Raw genomic sequence first — 23,423 nt, 5'->3', positions numbered from 1 at the left:
TTAAGAATGTATGATAGCAACAAAAGTTAAAACTAAAATCATTTAGATAAGCTACTAAAAATCTAACACTTCATTGGTACAAGCTGTTAGTAGCATTCCTTTTTAACCAAAATGTTTGCTGTCAAACATACATAATACATTTCAGCTTACTATAGGTACTATATGTAGTAAATGACATCGATGTGAATTAAATGGCATCCATCTTTTAGCATCTTATCATCTACATTTTTAAATCAAGTGGATTTCATCAGATTATTTGTAACTGCTCTTCCAGTTTTAACAATCTGTAATTCTAGGGATTAATAGTGCTTTTAACTAGAAACCAATGCAGACATAGAAAATTAATGGTAGCAGGGAGAAAAAACCTTTCATAATTTTTATGAAACATATATCTGGGTCAAGCATCTAAAGAAGGTTGCAGCATCATATACAAGGAGGCAGGCTCCTGTTTTCACTTCATTGTTACTCTGAACAAACACTTATCAAGGTCAAGATTGGGACCACCATTTGCAGTGTTGCACTTCTTTATTTAACAGTCTCAGGAACTTTATTCATGGTATCCTTAACTGCTTGCATGTTGCTGAGAATTGCCAGAACCCAAGAGTGTGAAGTCCTGCAGCAGAGAAGCACAACAGAACTCTAGGGGCACCATCACACTGTGTTCTGTGTGCACGCTCCATGGTGTTCAACTACAACAAAGTACAAACGATGCTCCCCACAGTTGGGGCACATTTTGGCCCTGGGAGCAAAAACATCTTTTTTTTCTCCCGAATAAACAGAGAGTTTACTGCATAGCTGCTATCGACCAGCCATAATGCACAGGCTCTGTATTTTGCCATTATTTATCACTTTCTCTTCAATGGTAATTTTCCCCTCTAGATTAGAAAGCATTCTTAGATCACAACAAAGTCATAATGTTGAAAAATTATGAACATAAAGCCACCATTCTTTCTGTGGTTGCCTCCAGTGATGTACTAAAACTTTTCAAACAAACTTAAAAATTCCCACCCATCTATGAATATGATGTTTCTAATCTATCTGTTATGCTCTTTATGTAAATGTTTGCCTTGACGTTATACTTCTCTGAAGAAAAATCCATAATTGATACATGGATCTAGGAATACCTTGAAATCTTTAATGTTCTCTATTTCTAAGCTAGAAGGTGGTATTGGAGATGTTTAGCAAGCGCCAGTATTGTGAAATTTTTCAGTACTAACAGTAAGTTTTTTCATCCTTTTTTTTTTCTGTTAATGTGGCAGTCTTGATGAGAGTAGAGGGGTAAATAGCAAGAATCTTGATTGGTTCATTCGTTCAGCAAGTATTTACTGAGCACTCACTCCATGCTGAGCACCGTGACAGCACCTGGACTGTGTAAATAAAGAAAATAGGTCGCTGCCCTAGAGCTCCCTTCTGCAGGGGAGGAGAAACGAGATAGCAGGGCAGTGAGCAGTCCCAAGTCAGGGCAGCATTGTGGCAACCTGCCCAAGATGTCACAGCCAGTCCAAAGTCTGTGAACGTCCTGTGTTTTTGTTCACACATAGCAGCCTTTGCTTGAAATTCCCTTCCACTGCAAAGCAGAGGTAAAGACAAACTTAGTTTATATCAAATTTTTTAAACTTAGTGATGCAACAGCTTTCATTAAGGATGAAGCCCATTTTAGATTAAAAATTATAGAAAAACTCCTTTTTTACAGGACCAGAGAAATAAAGGCACAAAGGTGCTCAGACTCAGAGTTTCAAGGAATTTAATCCCCAGGGATGTTCTCACAGTGTTGTTAGTTCATCTGTTTCTCAACATAATCTACTTGGTGGTGTCAAGACTTAAAATTTTTGCAATAGAAAAATGGATTCGCAACTTAGATCTTGGTGTCAGAGAAAGAAATGTGGCTATGACAGTCTTCTCCCTCCTTCATCATTCCCTTAATAATGGGAAAGAGATGAAAAATGATGACCTTTCAAGTCATATAATTACAAAATTTTAAATGAGCCATTTAGAATTTCACTTTTAAGGATGCAAATTAGTAATCAGTTGCTTCATAGTATGATACAGACCCATGAGGTTATATTAAATATGTGTACTGAAAGGTTTATGATGATGACAAAGTAGAAAATTATACTATAAATCACATTATCCTTTTTAAAAGATAGCAAATAAAATATGCAAGTATTGCCAGCTAAGATTCACAGAAGATGCTATCTTAAAATATTTATGTAAAATATGAACCCATTTCACCTATTAATTGTAGTTAAGGTTTAATTTTAGGTTATAAGATTTGTGTGTGGAGGGGACAAATGCATTCTGTTTTTCCCAGTAACTTATGCATTATTTACAATATTTATGCTTAAAGGATATCCACATAAAATTCATTTATTATTTCAACAAAAGTAGTCTCAGCTTCCCATTTTACCAGTCCACGCAGAACTATAATCAAACATTGCCATACTTTTGCCATCATCATGTCTACTTCTTTAAATTTGATTATCTTTCAAATTCTGCATTTAATTCAGATAAGTCTCAGTTTGCTTTAGTTACATCACCAAGTATGCTTTTCTTATTTACCTTAACGTTTTTGTTGCCTGTATTACTCTAGTAAGCCCTACATCACACCTTTTAAAATTTCTTTACAAGGTTTCCATTAAGCTAATAGAAGTTTCTTGTGCCAGCCACCATTTCTTTGTTCCTTTTTTTCCCTTCTACAATAATAAGTTATAACTGACTAACAGAGGACAGTTAAACATCACTCCAGATTCTGCTAAGAGGGGAGAGTTTGAACATTTTAAATAATGGATAGTTAAACATTAATCTAGGTATATATTTGGCACATACATTTTTTTTTTTGTCAGTTAACTAAGTGTATCTAAATACCTGGATATTTGTCAGCGGTAGGGAAAAAATATCTAATTGAAACACTGATTATTTCACTTTGTATTATGTTATTAGAGATATACCTTTTAAAGAAAGGGTAAGCAATGCTTTATGCTGCATATGGTACGCAGTATTATATGGTAACATCTAAAACTCATAAAAGTAAACGTGTGTGAACCTTTAAGAATGTGTTTCTCATAGGCATACAGTAGGAACAAAAATACATGATGAAATTTGGGATGTAAGTTTCCACTTCTCACATTTTGTATAATAAATGGTCATCAGTGGTTTGAAATGGCTGATGAGAACAAATTTCATGAGAAAATGCCCTCTGTTTTATCCGCATCTCAAATAGTAGTTGCCAGCTTGCTCTTTAGCCCCAGTCTGGAGTACACATCAGAAATCTGTTTTTCAGAGTTGGACTTTATTGTGTATATTAGTACCAAAACATGAAGTTAGGTTCTGATAACCATGAAATAGCACAATCTATAATTTTTAACCGTTGCTGATGCTGTGGTAGAGCTGAGAAATTTGCATCGGTGGAAGATTGGAAGATTAGGGGAAGGCATTGAGGTGTCAAGTGTTCTCTTCCTTTCATCTTTGGAAGAAACGTGCTGTCCGTGTGTCTTCACAGGGGAGGAGCTTTGCACGGGCCTCAAACGAGGCTGCACCTTGGACTGCCCCTTCGGCTTCCTAACCGATGCCCACAACTGTGAGATCTGTCAGTGCCGCCCACGCCCCAAGAAGTGCAGACTCATAATCTGTGACAAGTATTGTCCGTTTGGATATCTGTACGTATTTCTTAACTCAGGGGATCTATTCTTAATTACCTATAACTTGACGAAACGTCTCTTACCTTTTTTGTTGGCTGTTGTGTGTGTGTTTGTGAATGAATCAGCAATGTACTGAATCCAGAATATCTATGCTTGTTTTGTTAGAGGAATCAGAAAGCAGGGAAAGGCGGTATCTCCAAAGATAAGAATCGAGTTTTACTCTTTTTTGAAGATGGGCCAGAGCCTTGTTATGACACTTTGGGCCTGTTAGGTGAGATTCCCTCATAGCAAGGGCCTTTGGACACTGCCAAAGGGAGTGGAACTGTCATGAGGTCCCAGTGTTGTAAGCGCTTCAACTTCGCACCACCGTCACAGCAACGGTTTTGTGATAACTTATTTAATCTGTACTTGAAGATGAATTGACAGCTACTGATTTGCAATATGGAGCATCCGTACCTGCCACGCCTCCCTGTCCTACCTTGATGCTTGTCTGTGTTTATAGTGTTCTTTAAAATAGCAGTAGATCTTATGAATTTCCTTGGTGATAAGAACTATGACTTGTCTTTTTAAATATTCTTTATTGAATCAAATCCCATGAAAATTCAGATTATTCTAGGGGGAAAATAGACATTTCACATTTGTTACCTTTGTGTCTGTCTTAGACTCTACTTCTGTCTTTATATCAAGTTGTTTCCTTAAAAATAACCTTTCAGAGTTTTGCTTTGTCATTCCTGCCTTGGTTCCTTCCAGTTTAGTCTCTCTACCTTTTCCATTTGATACGTTTATATAGTGCTGGTAATTATAAGGGATTTAGAGCCATCACCTCTTGCCCAGCATCTTAAAGGCATTGTTTTTATTCTTTCTCTTAGAAATTCTAGTTTAGCAGGGAGAGGGGAACCTTAATTCTAATTTTAACTGGATAATTAGCTTGGGAACATTATTCTTTAAAATTCCCCAAGTAAACTAATAAATCATCATTGTTCTTAATCCTAAAATATGAATATGATATTAATAAAAGTAGAGCTATTTCTTAGCTTACCTGCTGATGTAGAATAAAGTATTATTATCATAATAGTACCTACAACCACTTGCTGCAGTGTTATGATACTTCAGAACCAAGGCTGCATTCATCCAAACTTCACCTTGGAGAGAAAACTCTTAGAGGATTATAGATTCCACTTGGTATTCCTGTCAGTAAACACATTCAAGAAGGACCAAGTTGACTCTTGTAGGCAAACGAATACTGCATTGGCTAGCACATGTTTCAAGGACAGCCTCTGAGGGAGAAGTACAGAGAAGGGAATGGGAGAAGGAGGAAGGAATGGATAGGTGAATAAATTAGTTAACAAACAAATCTGTTAAAGCCCTCTTAGGGCTTGAAAATGGCACAGTCTATGACAGGAGTGTGAAGCATTCATTTAATTCATTGTTTTCATTATATTGATATAAATATGTAGACCCTAGTGTTCGGTTCTCATTTCACTTAGCAGATTGTAGTTTGTCACTTGGGCAGTTATATACCAAGGGTTTCCCATGGGGCCATCTTCTTTTACAGCCCCTTAATTTGTCCAAGATGAGAAAGAACAGGGTTTATTTTTTTAGTTGAACACCACTGTTGCCACTTAGGGCTCCTTGGGATGAAACCTAAGGATTAATAGACTTAACTCCGCCTTCTCTGCTGCCCAGGAAGCCCAGCTAGGGTAAAGCTTGTAGAGGAGATGTTGAGCCTAAGAGAGGAGCTGCGGGTAGTGGACAGAAGACACAGGAGGGCAGGTTAGCACCTTTTGTAATAGGGTCATTCTCCTTTTAGAGAAAATAAGGAATTGTTGCTAAGAATTTTTTTGTCCACTTAAACTATGGTGATCTTTTAATAAACATTTATTTAATATCATCTTTCTGATCAACACAAAATTTAGGCACTGTAGCTTATTAAAGGGAAAAGAAAAGTTCATCCAGCCATTTCCCTTTATCCTTCGTGCTTCAGTCATGCCCCACAGGTGGAGCATTTTTCAATTGGTATTCTTTTCTGACTAATGAAGTAATTACTGGACACTGACTGCAGGACTTCTTAAACGTTTTGTTCTTCATCAACATTTACGTAGCATTCCCAGGTCTGTGGATCCTTAAGTTCTCCTATCTGCTAAAAAATTCTGTAGATATCTCAGTAAAATGTTTAGTAGAGTCTCAAATTTCTCAAGAGGATGTGGTCGTCTGAGGAAGCCTGTGGTTCTGACAGAAGAAGGACTTCTGCCCTAATGCTGGCCTCCAACATTGACCAGCAATATATCCTTCACCTTCCTATTCATGGAGCTGCACATTCATCTTTTTGTACTGTGGTACCACTTTTCCCAATTAAATCAACAGTCATGTCATTGGGATTCTGACAGTCACATCCTAGAGCACCCAAGTGCTTGGACAATTCTAACCATTAGCCATGGGTGGGTGGTGGTCATGGCCACAGGGAGCTAATTACACATCACTCCAGGGGGTTTTGAGAGCAGAAGTTCAAGTCATTCTGCTTAATGAGAATATCGCTTCAGTGACCCTTGGTCTAAGCACTTGGGCATCACTTGAGACTTTTGGATTTTCTAACCTCTGACAACATTTTAATTACCCAGGAAGAATAAGCATGGCTGTGACATCTGTCGCTGTAAGAAATGCCCAGAGCTCCCATGCAGTAAGATCTGCCCCTTGGGTTTCCAGCAGGACAGTCGTGGCTGTCTTATCTGCAAGTGCAGAGGTAAGTCCCAGTGCATAACCCTTCCCCGCTCGGAGCAATCAGAGGCACAGAAACCAAGAATGGAAGTCAATGAAATAATTTCAGTGATCTGTCCACTCTGACACCAGATCCACACTGACACCACTGTCACTCTCTAGAGGACCATCCCTTGTCATTTCATCTCAATGGAATAAGAGCTCAGAATAGAATTTAAAGGAATGGGCCCCACGTTGACCAAATTAATCACTTCTTAGCTCTTCAGTTTTACTTGTCTCAGGAACCTTAGCCTAAACCATCTTTATCTTGACCTCCATAGAGTCTCCCTCTGTCCAGCAGTGGATCGAGACGATTGATACAGCGAAGGTCCCTTTTCACAGCCCTTTGAGGGTGGGTGAGGCTAAACAGTCTGGTTGTGTATTTTCTTGGTAACACAGTTTTCCCTGAGAATGTAGACTTTTGCTAAATGACCACATGCCAGCCTGTAGTTGTGTATAGGTGTGAGTCCTGGGAGTACCTTTTGCAGGACTTACCCCTCAAGGGATGTTCCTGAAGCTGTGTGAGCCCTTACCCCAGCTCCAGCGCCACTGCCCACCCCAGTTGGTTTTAGTTGTCCACATGAGCCACAGATGAAGCAGTAAAAGACCCCTAAAGTTTGTTCTGTGTTTTTTCAGAGTTGGACAGTTACCACCATAACAGTGTTTTTAGGGGGTCAGAGTAAACAGAAATCTAGTCACTGCTTCAATTGTTCTGCTGAACAAAAATCTGTTAGTTACTAGCGGCCCAGGATTGCCCCACTGAATGATGATTTCTAGAGTGATTATTCTGCATGTATTAAACATATGTGTAACATTCACACTGAAGTCAATCAGTGCTGCTTACTGTATAGAATATGAGAACGTAGAGTGAAGGGAGGAAAAAAAGTTATAAGCCTACCAATAGCAGAGAAGTGTATTTGCAGGGTTTTTTACGCCCTTTTTTCCTTTTTTCAAAATTGAGAGCATATTAACTTAAATTCTTTTCATGATCCTTTCCTGTGTCACAAGCTGTGCTGTGTAGACAGGATTTTTGGTGGCTGGGTAGCATTACCTGTAAGGAACTACAGGCTGTTTCTCCTGTGCAGTGGCTCCTTCTTTACCAGGCTGCCTTCTGTCTGTCCAGAGGTCCCTGCTGCAGCCGGGCCACCCGTCCTGTCAGGCACATGTCTGTCCGTGGATGGTCGTCATCATAAACGTGAGGAGAGCTGGCACGACGGGTGCCGGGAGTGCTACTGCCACGGTGGACGGGAAATGTGCGCTCTGATCACCTGCCCGGTGCCTGCCTGTGGCAGCCCCACCATTCATCCGGGACAGTGCTGCCCGTCATGTTCAGGTAACAGCTGACCGCCATCTCGTGTGCTCCCTAAGCAAATGACTTTTGCCTCATCACATCTGTAATTCCAGGGGAGGTGCAGGGGACGACCCCTGGAACATTTCAGCTCTCTGGTTTTTGTCAGCAATAGCCACGAGTGTCAGCCAGGTGCTATAAATGATTAGCCAAACACCAGAGAATTATCCTAAAGCTCTAAAACCGCTCTCCTTATTTTTGAAGGTTTACTCAATTACATGGGTCTTTGAACTACATTTGTGTACAGGTTTGTGGGCTTATGTACTTAAAGCTCCAGCTCTCCATCTTACAGATAGTGTATTAAGCCCGAATGTCTTAGTTAATTGGAGGGGGTTGTTGTTAATTTTATTCCATGAAAGCTTCTTATTTATAAAGTAATATTCGAGAGGGAGAAAATTACTGAAGTCTGTGGAGACTGCTTTTTTTTTAAATTAATGGATATGTGGTAGTCTTGCCAAATGGAGATGTTTAGAGTGACCATACATCCAAAACATTTACAGTCATAATGGTAATCAAGGTAAGTTAGCAGAAGAACATAACAGATTTATAATTCATAGCGGTCCAAATTATGGTTGTCCATAACAGTAATTATTACCATAATACCTCATCTAGTGCCTTTGATCCAAAGAGCTCAGCATGGTTTCATAGTTATTATTTCTTCCACCGAGTGGAGGCCACTGGATTAGGGAAAAATACGCTTAGACAGTTTTTGTTTGGAAAACAGACACAGAGGGATAAGGTTGCTTACCCCAAGTAAAATAGTGTGTCAGCTAGAGGGCCAGGGAGACATGAAGTCTCCTGATTCTTGCATCAGATTTCTTTTAAAGTTGAAATGTACTGTCCGGTTTTGGGGTAGAGATTGTATTTCCCCGGTCAGCCTTGGTTCTGTATCTCCCTGCACCTGTGCAACGGGTGCAGTCAGGAACCTGAGGCCTGGGCCTTTCGCAACAAGGCAGGCCCGGCCTGGGAGGGAGGTACCACACGCTGGCACCTCAGTCTGCACCTGCTTCGCCTGCCAGGGAGGGGGTTCGCAGAGAGGCACTGGAAGTCCTTTTTAGCCCTGACGTTCTACACACCTCAGTAACTAAGGTATCAAAGTGACAGGCAGCCCCCATACCCCTATAGGGGACCAGATGACAGTTGTTGGGTTTTGTTTTGCATAGTTAAGCCAGATGTGCTCTGTACCAAAACTGCTTCCTTATTCACATGTTTTGCTAGTTAAATATGATAAACCACTAGTGCCCACTGCAACAGAAGATAAATGAACAATTTAATGAGACAGAACTCTGTGTTGACTCTTTGGGGAAGGAAAAATCATTTGTTCCAATGAAGACCCCATGCTTTAATTATAGGCATGAGCGTGCAGAGTGTGGCCTGCACCTGGGTCTTTGCTAAACGGTGTACGCGGTGAAGAGCTCCGACCAGTGGAAATGCAAAGATATCACTAAGAATAGGTGATTGACTTAGGCACTGAAAGTCAGTGAAACCCAATCTAGTTTTCTCTATTACAGAGATATGGAATGTTCTTAAACACACACAGAATTATTGATGTATTATTGTGGATGTGTGACTATCTAGATATATACATATAAAAACATACAGGTATTGATATATATGGATGTGCAGGTATGTTTTTTTCCAAAAGTCTTTAGTGAGTTGCCACATATGGATCTTTCTGAATAGAGACCCCAGCATTGTTGCAGTTGTGGACTCCTACTTCAAGGAATATTTTCTCCTGCCTTCTATTCAAGGATCAGCTGTTTTTCCTTCTGAGATAAGTGAGCAGCCTCTGAACTCTTCTGACAGAAGATTCACCAAATGATACTGTTTCTCAGATTTTTTTTTCCCTTTCTTACCCTCTACCTTTCGGTTTTTCTATCCCCTCCATCTATCTGGTCACTCATGTTTTGCCTTGAGGCACATGGATATATATATAGCAAAGGAATTCACAGAGTAAGACACCTGCAAACACATGGTTTTTCTTCTGACCACTTCCTTACATGTCAGCATTTAAAAGGGAAGCAATTGTCGATCCTCTCCAAGTCCTTTCAAAAGGGAGACTTTTTCCAACAGTAGTTTACTAATAGTCTCTGGAACTATTTTTTCTTTTTCTATAAACGGTGAGAAATGCACTTTTATCTCATCACAGCTCAATTTTCATTCTAATTATCTTCCTTTCTACTTTCCTCATATACTAGAAAGTTTGGCCCAGTTGGTTATGAATGTAAGCGTTGGCTGATGTCAGTTTTCTGTGATATGTCCACTTGGTCAAAGTTCCAGTCTTTACTAGCTCCCTTGAGATAAAGCTGTATTAAAAGTTATACAATGCCTTCTTAGCTGGAGCTGGGCCCACACCACTGTATCTCAGCAGTATTGCTACCTCTCAGGCTGACCACTGCTTTGAAAGTCACAGCCCGTGAGTTCTTAGGAGACGTCAGCTCTGAGTATCTCCGCACAAACAGGGTAGTTCTTCTGAGGCCCAAATTCCACTGATCTCCAAGCGTGAGCCCGCCATGGTGTCTCCAGATGGCTTCTCCGCAGGGTTCCACACTGTCAGCACCTTCTTGAAACGCCTGTTGTATTTGGATGACACGAATATGGTTAATATCTTCATACTTCTCATTTCGCCAGCACAACTTGAGGGCAACTCCCAGTACCTCTCCAGACATTTTCAGCATTAAATTCCCTCTCTATCACTATCATCTCACCAAAAGCCCCACATCGCCTCTTGTGTGGGGAAAGAACTCATAGTTATCATCGGCCCCTGGGCGTTTACCTCTCTTGATCATATCGCCAAACAAATGTTTAGTCTCAGGTGAGGGTTCAGACTGTTGATTCTGAAAGAGCATTCCTGCTTGGTGTGCCGGCAGCTGGTCGGGATTGGGGTGTGTCCTGCTCAACAGTAGGACTTATTTCTAAGCCTGAAAGGGCTCAGGGTCCCAGAGATAATGAAGTGAATGGGGCACAAATCAGTTTACAGTTGTATTTAATCTGGAGGTGTATCCATGATCCAAACAAACACAGACTTGGGTTCAGATCCCTTGTCTGCCCTTAATACTCTGAGTTCTCAGTTTCTGTATATGTTAAATAGGATAACAGTACCTATTCACATGATTGGTGTAAGGAATAAATGAAGTCACATATGTAAAGCACTAACATGGAAACTGGACCATAGGAAGCATTCAGCAAATGAGAGATCTTTATTCTAGATAACGCTACACATTCGCAGGCATCCCCTAAGAGGCTCCTCCTGTTCTCTTCAACAGTAGGAGTCCCTGTAAATTTTTTTTTTTTTTTTGCCGTATGCGGGCCTCTCACTGTTGTGGCCTCTCCCGTTGCGGAGCACAGGCTCCGGACATGCAGGCTTAGCGGCCATGGCTCACGGGCCCAGCCACTCCGTGGCATTGGGATCTTCCCGGACCGGGGCACGAACCCGTGTCCCCTGCATCGGCCGGCGGACTCTCAACCACTGTGCCACCAGGGAAGCCCCCTGTAATTTAATTATCTCGTTGGAGCCTCTCGTTACTGTTGACAAACTGGAACCACTTGAACCTCACTTCCTAAAACTAGCTCTTCTGCTGTTGCCTTATATTTCTGTGCATGGAATGTTTTCTTCCCTGTGTTCTTGAGGGAAACAGCCAATTCATCTTCTCTGTCCCTTAAAGCCCACAGCACCAGGTTCTTCCCGAGCTGGTAAGACTGCAGATGAATAATTTCTTGTGTTTGGATTTTGTGTCGTTCCCCAGATGACTTTGTGGTGCAGAAGCCGGAGCTCAGCACCCCCTCCATTTGCCATGCCCCTGGGGGAGAGTACTTTGTGGAAGGAGAAACGTGGCACATTGACACCTGTACTCAGTGCACCTGCCACAGTGGGCGGGTGCTGTGTGAGACAGAGGTGTGCCCCCCGCTGCTCTGCCAGAACCCCACGCGCACCCAGGACTCCTGTTGCCCACAGTGTCCAGGTAACCGGCACTGCGCCTCGGGATGCACTGGGCCGGTGGGGAGGGGCTGCAGCCTGGGCGTTGTCATTCTGCAGGACCGGTGGGCTGGGTTGAGCCCCACGTGGGAGTGTGCCAGACCCAGTCACCAGTAACCCAGGCAGGAACATCTGGCAGGCAGCTTTCTAAATTCATTCTTTTCTATCGACCACATATTTGTGCAATCAATATGCCTTGCACCTGAGGTGACTTTGAACAACAACAGCAAAAAAAAAAAAATTGTTTCTTTCTACCCTTTTTTTCTTAACCCTACATCTCAGACTCAGGAGGCAGTCCTGCTGTACCAGATTATTCCAGATGATTTTGCTAATGTGAAAAGTCATCTTTGTCTTTACAAAATGTGAAGAGCAGTTATTGATAAATAATGTAAATATAATTCTTTGAAATATATAAGGATGGTGAAGATACTTTGAGAATGTTAAACAGAGGAATCGCTAAAAGATGCATAATGCCCACCTTCTCAAATCTGTGGTGATTAAGTTAAGATCCAAAAGTACTAAGTGACCAGCACTGCATATGTACAAAGAGTACTATTGTTTTCTTTTTTTTTTTTTTAGTTCTCAGATAATCTGGCCTTAGCAGGTGAATTTATGGTCATGAAACAAATATAATGAAATTTTGTCAGACTTTTAAACATAAGTTGCTGATTATGCAACGAAAGTAGCAATTCTAATTAACACTAGAATATATGACTTAATTTGTATATATATGTATAATTACCAAGTTGACAGAACACTAGTTTTGTTGTTGCTCAGTCTTTTATCTTTTCAACTTAAATCAATAATCATTTACCTTCTAAATGTATGTTCTTAGAGCATTTCTGCTCAGTAAAACATAAGCCCTTGTATTTTATTACTTTTCTTACATTGGATTATCTAGTCAGCCAGCTAGCATCTATTATTCTGTCATTATATAACCAGCGTAGTTGATGTCCAGAATTCTTCCTGGGTTCACACTGATGATATTTTTTAATTGCATCAGAGGAAATTGTAAGGATAGCAACATTATTTGCTGTTGTCATCATGCCCTGCTGCTGAGGTGTTATCATCTTAGTACAGAATCTTTGGCGTAATTTTCAACCATGTTAATCTGAAAAGCTTAATTAGTGCAGCGTCTTTTCTAGTATAAGAAATAGTTCAGATGTATTATGTTGTTAGGATGTACCCTAGTCCCTCCTATATTTTTATCATCACTCTTTTACTTAGACACAAACCCTAATATTTCTCTGTTAATATATGACCATGATTATTCCCATCCTCCTGGTGGAAACTACTCTGAGTGGTCTCTTCACTGGTGATCATGAATTTATATCCGTTTATATATTCATTTTACAAGTGCTTATGGAATGCCTGAATTGAGCCATGGGGATCCCGGGGTTGATGAGAACAGCCACAACTCCTATCCTATGGAGCAGTAATCCAAAAGAAGAGCTGAACAATCCAGTACTCCACCTTTAAGTAAATCATGACAGAGTGAGAGGAGTGCCTGGAAAGGAAAGCATTAAGAGCACATGTAACCCAGGACGCTTTAACTAAAGTGGGAAGTACCTCTGTTCCCACTTGTCCGAGGATCTGAGGACAAATATAGGGGTTGACCCAGATTTATTGGTGGGACACCTGACTGGACTCAGAGGTTCAGCCCAGGCAAAGAACAAGAGCTCCCTGGAAATGGGACTCCTGTGTGTGCCAAGGACTGATTTCTTAGAGCCAGGTCTCAAGGCCAGTGCGCATGAGCAGAGGCCCTGCCGATTCTAGCAGAGCAGAGACCTCCCGTCTAGAAACAGGAACAAGCACCCCATGTGTGCCTGGCTTTGGCTTCTCCTTTATAAATGTATGCCTAGGTGACTCTTCCTTACTTTACATATAACTTGAGAGATACTTCAGTGATAGCCTTCATCTTAAATGTCAGGACTTTGTTTCCTAGATCAGTATTCTGAAGGTTACACTTAAATCTGTGAATAAGTTTGTATCTAGAATGCTCTTGTATTTTAAAATCAGTCACCTACCCCATCACTGATCTTTCTGAACATTCCATTCATAGTTGTGTTGCAGCAATAAAAAGATAAAAAGTCTTAAAATTCAAAACACTGATTTCTTCACATTGCAGTAAATTTCGACAACAGCATTGATAAGTGGAGTATTTCACATCTAGAAAAATACCATCTCTAATCTTAGGATACTTGCATCCTAAAGTTGTCCCAAAATGATACATATGTACAACTAGAAGAGTTGCATCCCTCATGGTGATTGTATCTCCTGGGATGCCTTGTCGTTCCCTGTGTCCTGAACTCCCCCTCTCCTCTGGCCTGGTTTAGAGCAAGGTCTAGAAACGGAAGTGGGCTCATGAAGAAAGACTGAGCATCCCTGTAGGTGATGATACTTCACCAAGGTGAGAAAGGCAGAGAATAGAAAAGCACTTCTTTCTTTTTTCACACTTTTAAAATTCTCTTTCATTTTTGATTTTTTAAAGTTGGAAAGAAGCATAGCACAGAAGAGAGATCCCTCTTTTCTTCTTTTATTTCTCTGGTATAGAAATAAAAAGAATGAATGAACGCCAGTGAAAGAACTGGTAAAAACAAAATAAGTGAGTTAATATTTAGAATCAGAGTGTAAAGAAGGGGTCTCATTTTTTCCTAAAAATGGAAAGAAAGGCCCAAAGAAGGAGGATAGCCTGGGCAAGATTCCCAAATGATATCTTCAGTCAGGGCTCAGAAGTCTCTTGCCCTGGGGGCTAAAGACCTGCAGACGCTGCATCTCAGCTGCAGCTCTCACTCCAGCTCTACTGGCTCATTCCCATGTCTCCTGGGGTCCCCTCCAGACTCTAGGATGTTCATTTCAGCTACTATTTCATGCTTCCATCGCTGCCGTCCCTGCTTCCTCTTCTCAGTTTTCAGACACCAGGTTGGGTGTTGCTTGCAAGAGCTAAGCTGTTATAACACACAGAAACCTCGTGGCAATTTGCAGAGCCTCGTGTAGACTAGTGTGAGTTGCCCTGATTTCCAGCCAAATCAAAAGTTAACATCAGTCAATCTCTTAAAAAGAAATTATCCCTAGACATGGATGATCCAGAAAAGATGCCTGAGAAAGTAATCCCATTTTACCAGCTTTAACTCATATGCATGTGATCTATGGAAACTTACTTAAAATTGGACCTGAAGCACATTTGGAACAATGGAACAATTGGCTGTTCTTTCACTGTCGCTGCCTTCAGGACTGGCAGTAGGAGATACAGTTACACGCTTTGGGTTCAGAGCCCAAAATAAAGCAATTGCCCCGCTTCTCAAAGAGACTCTTCTTGTCAAATCAAACTTGCTGGCTGTAGGGCGTATTCAGGAGGTGGATGGGAGGAAAATGGGACACTTAGAGCTCCTGCATCGTTGTGATAACTATGTGTATATGAAAGAGCAGACTTCATGATGTCGACTATGAGAACAGATGATAATTCTTCTGACCCTGTATCCTTTGAGAAAATGGGATTCTCTTAGAGGTTTGCTGGGTGGGACCATCGTGGCTTTTTCTAGACTCTCAAGTGCAAAGGTGGTTGGAAGTGCTCTCTTGTCAGTGCAATTGTGACATTTCTAAACTAGGAAACCTCACTAACTAGTATTACACTTTCCTTTGTTATATCCCAGGCAGCTTTCTGCTTGAGCTTACAGCTCTCAAGTCAGTTCAGTGAATGGCAAGACCCAAAGAGATATCTGGGTTTTCTGGTGACGTTCTTTTCTGTTTCAAGTTGTTACTAGATCTGGAGACCCTCTGGTCTGTATTTATGTAGCAAAAACACACAAGTCTTGCAGATGATTTCTCTGTAGCTGCATCCTCAGGAGTGATTTACATTTCCCATCATCTTTCAGCCATTAATGTGAATGCCTGAACATTGAAGTGTTACATACAGTTTGAAAATCTGTTTGGGTATTAATTGGTTAGGACTGTGTGCGGCTACAAGTAAGAGAAAACCCAGCTACAGTTTTTAAACAGAGGTTTCTTTTCCATCCATTATGAGAAGCTTGGAGACAGATGTTGATCCCATTGATTTAGTGTCTTGGTGATATCAAGGCCTCTCTCTTACAGGTATGGTAAGGGTATTATAGCTACAGGCGACACACTCATATTCAAGGCAGGAAGAATGTGAAAACATGTGGGTAGCTTCACATCTGCCCTTCTGTTAAGAAAGTGAAGGCTTTCCCAGAAATCCCTGATTAGCCAGTGAATCCGTTAGCCACAGCCAGGTGACATGGCCACCCCCAGCTGTGCCGGAGACTAGAAAAGGAGGGAGCAGTGGTCCCACGTGACATATCCCCCTTGTGATCCAGGTCCTCAGCCACCCCACCCCCGACCTTAAAATCAGGAGTTCGTTAAGGAAGAAAGGTAGAGTGGATATCGTGCAAACAACTAACAGAATCTCTGCAACAGATCTTTTGTGGTCTTTGTTGTTTTTGTTTTAAAACTCCAGACCCTGTCCGAGTCAGATGTGCTGTGTCATTACTGAGTCCATTTTAAGGAGGCCCACAAAGCCCTGGTGACCGAGCGTGCTTTGTGTGGGACAGAGTGAAACTCGCCGTGTTGCACAGTGGGTGGCCCGCAGCATCTTTTTTTCTGCTGACCTTCTGTTCCTTTTTCCAGATGAACCTCTCCAGCCTTCCTCATCCCATAATGACAGCGTGCCTAGTTACTGCAAAAATGATGAAGGGGATATATTCCTGGCAGCGGAGTCCTGGAAGCCGGATGTGTGTACCAGCTGCGTGTGCATGGATAGCGTAATTAGCTGTTACTCTGAGTCTTGCCCTTCAGTATCCTGTGAAAGACCTGTGTTGAGAAAAGGCCAGTGTTGTCCCTACTGCATAGGTAAGACCAAGAAAAAAAATCCTTCCTTTCTCCCAGTGGCCACTAAATCTACATTGACAGCCATTTGCCTAGATCAGTTAATAATTTTGAAATCTGTTTTTCTGGTTGACGTGCCACATAGAATCAATGTAGTCACATCAGGCGGAGGAAAGACATGGAGGATGTATTCCCGAGATAAAGCATGTTAAGAATAAGAAATGCTCTCTGAGGATGTCGTGATGCTATAGCGCTGTCTCTCTTGGACTCCTTTGCCATTTCAGAATTTTCAGTATTGGAACTCTTCCTTCACCCTGTTACTGACCGTGGTCCTTTTGCCCACAGAGAAACACCATGTCCCATATCAGAGTACACTTAGTGCCTAAGCTTGCCACTGCTTTGAGATCAGCTAAATACCAGATACTAATTTAATCCCCCAATTACTCCTCTGTCTGCTAACACTTAATTGATTCTATTTAAACCATGTGGTTGTCCGTGTGGAGGGCTTAGGGACACAGAGTGAGGCCTGAGTAACTGACAGAGCCCTCTCCTTCATGTGACCCACGGGGATACATCTTGTGAGCAGAGGACATTTGTATATCAGCCCCTGACGTCTATACCAAAACTGGTCCTATGGACACAAGCCAGATGCCGCTCTGGAGTCCAGAAGGCGAGGCTCAGACAGCTGGCAGCTCTAATACAGGCACAGTCCCTGCTCCCAAGGCTCTCACTCTCTCTGATTGCTTTTGTCTCAAGTAAAGCTCATAAAGTCAAGTGAAAGACAATGACATCTCTCAGTCCAGTTGTGAACCTGTAATCAGAGTTAGCAGGTGAAAAATTAGGCAAGCTGTATTAATGACAGGCATCATGCAATGTATTGTTGAAGATTTTTGCATGCTTCGTAGATGCAAGTCAGTGCATATATTTGGGGTGATGCCTGAGGAGGAGGAGAAATCCTCCGGCCACAGGGCTTTGTAACAATCCCCATAGATGAGTTGATAAATGGGGCTCAGGTGCACATCAGCCACCATTCAAGCTTATCAGGACAGCTCCTCTGGCCACTCTATGGGGCCACTTCCTCTGAAGACTTATTCTACACATTGGTATACAAGAGACGGAAAGATTTTTAAAGCATAATTTCTGGTCTCAGGAATTGTACAGAGCTTGAGTTTCTCAATGTAATGGTCAGGGAATATTAAAAATTATGTGTGAAAGATGGATTCTCTACTTCGAATAGGGTGGCTGTCTATCCAATTTATTCTTTAAACCATGCTTTTGTGAGTGAAGTGGGGACTGTTAATAATTATGTTGGGACCTGGGCTATAGGCCAGGAGTGTCCCTAGTAAATCGGGACATATGGTTGCTGCACCTCTTAGTGACTGGAGCGTTGGGTCTGCTGTAATACCCGTAATCTTCGTAGCTCCGAAATGGAGCCAAAAATGTATCAAGGCATCCACCCAACTTACTGCTACGTGTCTTCTCAGAGAGCTGACCAACAGTCATCTGGAAAGTGGCACAGCCCTTGGTGAGACCTGAATGAAAGGTGTAACCAGGCCACTATTTCAGACCAGGGTGTTGGTGGAGGGAGGGGGAAATGTCCAGCCAGGACCACTGTATTTAAATACCAAAACTTCAGTCCTAAAGGGAACAGTTTATAAATCAACCAGGGGCACTTGGATGACAGTTGGAAACTAGGGACCAGGAGGCCTGAGAATTCTGTTACCTTCAGAGGAAAAACCCAGCAGTGAATTTCTTGTGTGTTGAAAACCCCCAAATTTAATTTTTTTTAGATAAAAAAAGTTCCTGTTGTGTTTTGCTACTTAATTGGTAAATATGTGATTAGTAAATTACTCAACTAGTAAATTTGTTTCCACGTGATAACAGTAAATCACTTTTCTTTCTCACAAAACCAGTTTAGCAAAACCAAACTTATGGAAAGAAACCTGCATATCATAGTATTCTGTGTTGTCTTTTTTTTTTTTTTTTCTTTTGCCTGTATGTTTTCCTATTCCAATTCCTGCATTATTTAGACCAGCAGTCCCCAACCTTTTGGGCACCAGGAACCGGTTTCGTGGAAGAGAGTTTTTCCATGGAGGGTGTAGTGTTGGTTCAGGCTGGTAGTGCAAGCGATGGGGAGCGACGGGCAGATGAAGCTTCACTCACTCACCCGCCGCTCACCTCCTGCTGTGCGGCCTGGTTCCTAACGGGCCTCAGACTGGTAGCAGTCGCAGCCCAGGGGCTGGGAACCCCTGATTTAGACCACACATTCATCTTTAGTGTGGGGAAGAAAATACCAATTTGGCCCCAATTTGTGACTTTGATTTCAAGTTAGATTGTAAGTACTTTCACTAAATTGTGGTTCATATGAGCTCATAATGATAGAGTGGAAATTTTATTTCTGTTACATCTCCCTCCACAACTACTACCCCCTCCCCTTGACGCAGGTATAACTGTACTGTATAAACCTATGACGTATCTCCTGGGGAACGTATTGGGGAGTCTTAACATTTGAAGCGTGATGCTGTGTGCTGTTGTCCTTGCATTCATCTTAGTGCTTCATACATGTTTTCTTACTGAAATAGTCATTAGGAGCCTCTGTATGCATCATACTTTTCTACAAGTAGCAAGGACCAGGTTATGTCCAAGCATATGAAGTCAAGTTCAGTTCATGACTGTGATACGGGGATTTTCTGACCCTCCAGTTTGCTCCCTTGGCCTCTCCAGGCTTATTCTCTTGTCAGCTTCCCGTCAGTGTGGTCCCTCTGTGAGGGCACCAAGCCTGGGCAGCACTAGTACACCTGCAGGCAGTTACTGGCGATGCCCCAGTGGCAGAGCCTGCCTCCCCATCCAGATCGTCTAGCAAAGGAAGAAGGTAGGAAGGCAGTCATTCTGCATGTCATAAAAGCCCCCAGTTGCTTCTCAGCAGGCATCGAGGACCAGTGCTTTCATTGTCCCCTGTTCTAGGCTTTCTCAGTTTGAACCCAGCTCCTTATTAACCCAGATAATCTGTTCCCGGGGTCACATGTGCCTCCTCCAAGCCTACAGTGCTGACCTCACCATGGCTGCAGGTCTCCTCCCTGGGAGAATGTTCTCCCTAATCAGTCAAATATGGATCTCTGAAAACCTCAAACCTGCCTTTAATCTGGCTTCTTTTTTAGTGTTAAAACCCCTGAAGAAAAGTGTGCTTGCTTTCACCTTGTAAAGTAGCCTTTTTTCTTACCACAAGAGAATTGAAGAGGGTGATCCTACTAAAAGTAGTGTAATTACGAATGTTTGTGTTCCTTTCAGATAAATTATCAAGTCACTAAAGTGCAGTGATAATGCTTCTCTTCTGGTGTGTGAAGGCCTCATATTATGTGTGCTAATTTAATAGAATGTGTAATACAGATGTAATTAATAGGATTGATGATTAATTTTGAAAAGTGAACAGCTTTGTCTAATTACTTATAATACCCATCATTAGGGAATTCATCCTTGTCCTAGAAGGAAACTAAGTAGTAATTACCCAATCATTTGAATGGAACATCTTCTGATTCCCTAATTTTTTTATATTCCAGCTTCCTACACAAATACACACAAACTTAGATTTTATTTTCATAGGCTTTTTGACTGTAATGATGGCTTAAAGAAAGGGGAACAAGAATCAAGAGATGACTTGAATGTAGATCGGGGCGGGGGCGGGGGGAGGATAAAAGGCCTGGTGGGAAATCTAATGTGTGATAGCAGATTTGATATGTGGTTCCTTGTAAACAACAGATGCCTTCGCCATGACAGACTTCACCATGCAAGATAGCCTTGATAGCCTTATCACTGACTACATGCTGCATGCCTTTCTAACCTTTCTGGAGCAAAAAATTACTTCGGTGCTTCAGTGAGATCTTTATTCCATCACTCCTAAAGGGCAGCAAACAATTAAGCCCAAAACCCTTACAGCATCGGCACTTCCTGTGCCTGAGGGGATGCTTGTCCTGACACATCACCCTTGCTCTGATGTTTGTGTGGGTGATGCTTCTGCGAAGGGCCAGACTCTAGCAACTTCTGTCTAGCAAGGTCATCCCAGCAGATCTGCATCATGGCCAGGGGTGCACTCATTCCTGAATGTTATGTTCATAACTATTGTATTTATATTATGTAATATAAAATTTATGTTATCTCTTATGAAAATATTATAAAGAAAGGCACTACCTTGATCATAAAGATCTTTCTTATTTTAATGTATGAGGTGTTCAAGCTCATATTGCTGCTACATCATACCTGTTGACTTTGGAAATGTAGATGCTCATGTGTCCCCCCGATGAAGAGTTGCATAAGCAACTCTTGTGTTGGCCAAGTCGTAAGTATGACTCAGTGCATAGAATGTTGTTTTGAAACTTACCATTTGGCAAGCATTTTTACTTATTTGTAACCATGTGTTATTTTAGAAAATATTTGAGGTCATATATTTAGAGATATTTATGTATCAGATATTTAGATATTTTTTGGCTGGAAATCCCTGAGTCAGTGCATCTTTCTCATTTAAGTTTTTGTTGAAGGTTAGTTATCTTGGGATGATAGTTGTTTGTGTTATGTGTGTGTGTATGTATATATACACACGCATATTTATTTCATAATTTGATGTGAACAAAGTTATGATACTCTGATTACGTGTCTTCAAGTCATCTAGTATCTTTTTTTTTTTTTTTTTGGTACGCGGGCCTCTCACTGTTGTGGCCTCTCCCGTTGCGGAGCACAGGCTCCGGACGCGCAGGCTCAGCGGCCATGGCTCACGGGCCCAGCCACTCTGCGGCGTGTGGGATCTTCCCGGACCGGGGCACGAAGCTGTGTCCCCTGCATCGGCAGGCGGACTCTTAACCACTGCGCCACCAGGGAAGCCCATCTAGCATCTTTTAAGTGTCTTTAAGTATCTCATATCTTTAAGGATCTCTGAAAACAAGTTCTATTATAGATGGTACATGAAAAAATGATTTTCTTGTAGGTTGTACATCTGATTAGAGATTAGCTATTTTTTAATATTTTTATATGTCTTATATTAATATTTGAGTTAGAGCTTTCAGGTGGAGTCCAGCTGGCTTGGCACTCAGTCATGATGGTGTAATTCTGTTTCCTCTCCATAGTGATCTTTAACTAGCAAACGGTTAATAATGTTTCTTCTTGGTAGGGACCATGCCTACGCTGTATATCAAGTCAGTCTATCATACCGCATTCATTTTTTGCTTAGATTTATGTTTATTTGTTTAGGTATCTTTTTAAAAATTTTATTGGAATATAGTTGATTTATAATGTTGTGTTAGTTTCTGCTGTATAGCACAGTGAATCAGTTATACGTATACATATATCCACGGTGTTTTAGATTTTTTTCCTCTGTAGGTCATTACAGAGTTTTTTCTGTTTCGTTGTTTTCAACATTTATTTAATTATTTATTTATTTTGGCTGCGCTGGGTCTAGGTTGTGGCATGCAGACTCTTAGTTGCGGCATGCAGGCCTCTTAGTTGTGACGTGTGGACTTCTTAGTTGTGGCATGCGGACTCTTAGTTGTGATGTGTGGACTTCTTAGTTGTGGCATGCAAACTCTTAGTTGCGGCATGCATGTGGGATCTAGTTCCCTGACCAGGGATGGAACCCAGGCCTCCTGCATTGGGAGCTCGAAGTCTTACCCACTGGACCACCAGGGAAGTCCCGTAGGTATCTTTTCTTAGAGATAAATACAAATAGTATCTCTTTGGAACATCTGTTGATTATTGTGTATTTAACTCAGCCCAGGAATCAAACAGTAAATATCTAATTCAGCATCTCTAAGATATACAACCCACAGAACTAAACGTTGTACATTTTTAAGCCATAATGTTATGATACTGGCATCATCATTGGAACACTTTGCACAGCTGTTTCTCCAGTGTGTTTTCTTAAAATTAAAAACTTCTGTGTATTGGAAAGAGAACGTACTTTGACCCCATTTCTGGCACATTCTAGCTGTAGGTCTCAGTGGTAGGACGTAACTGTAGCTCAGTTTCCTCATCTATAAGATGGGAATAATAATATCATCCTGTGCTTCACTAAAGTGCTATGAAAATTAAGCGACATAATATACATATATGAAAGCACTTGGTAAACAGTGAGCAGGATATGACTATATTGGCTCAGAGTTACAGCTCTCCTAACACAGGGTGCACCTGACGTGGGTAACAGGCGTCACGTGGACTCTGGTATCTCACTTTAAATATGGCATCCGCCCTTCTGCAAGAGAAAGGCCTGGATATTGCGTCCCAATGATAAGTTTTTGAAGGACGAGAATATCTGAGAAAACACTTTGGTGTGGTGTACCTCATCCTGCACACTCTTTGCTTAAATAAATAGCGCATGTCAACTTCAGTCACCCTTATTGTGACCCCGGTGGAAGCAGCATGCTATCTAAGGGGTTGTAGTGCAGCTGGGTTGTGGCAGTGCCTGGCCCCAGACCTCAGCACTTCACTGTCCTCCCATACCTCTGGATGTCTCGCGGGAGAGAGAATGGAGCTCTTTTATTTTTCTGTTTGCGTTGAGAGGCTAGTCTCACTTGAGGAGTCCAAGGACTCATTGCACGGGATCCGCTATGATTCCTGGAAACAGAGGTTGTGGCATTTATAATCGGGGAGTGTTCTTGTCGGAAGGAGCCCCGGGGTGCTTCCTGCACATCCTTCAGAGCTCTCGGTTCCCGGGGCCCCTGCTCCACAGCCCCGGTGGTCACAGTTAGTGCCGAGTGATTCTAAACAAACGGGAAGGGAAGCAGGATGCTCTTCTGTGTAATGTTTAGAGAGTGTAAGATGGACGGCGTTCTGGTTGTCAGGCACTGTACTAACTTTGGAACTGGTCTAAAGTTGTCCCAAC

General features: G+C 41.8%; 1 protein-coding gene across 3 annotated transcripts in view; it reads left to right on the top strand.

Annotated features, from left to right (window-relative positions):
• CRIM1 (cysteine rich transmembrane BMP regulator 1) overlaps window positions 1-23,423 on the top strand; it is a 207,038-nt gene that overhangs the window by 157,245 nt on the left and 26,370 nt on the right. For 2 of the 3 annotated variants that reach the window (XM_081253960.1, XM_081253958.1), the window contains 5 exons: window positions 3,500-3,656; window positions 6,257-6,378; window positions 7,516-7,725; window positions 11,487-11,702; window positions 16,361-16,582. In XM_081253960.1, the coding sequence (XP_081110086.1) occupies window positions 3,500-3,656; window positions 6,257-6,378; window positions 7,516-7,725; window positions 11,487-11,702; window positions 16,361-16,582 (927 nt within the window). The remainder of the gene's footprint in view (window positions 1-3,499; window positions 3,657-6,256; window positions 6,379-7,515; window positions 7,726-11,486; window positions 11,703-16,360; window positions 16,583-23,423) is intronic. The other variant, XM_081253959.1, reaches the window with a different exon arrangement.

Source organism: Mesoplodon bidens (assembly GCF_964165515.1).
Source record: "Mesoplodon bidens genome assembly, chromosome: 14".
Lineage (NCBI taxonomy): Eukaryota > Metazoa > Chordata > Mammalia > Artiodactyla > Ziphiidae > Mesoplodon > Mesoplodon bidens.
This window is presented reverse-complemented; position numbering and strand designations above follow the sequence as displayed.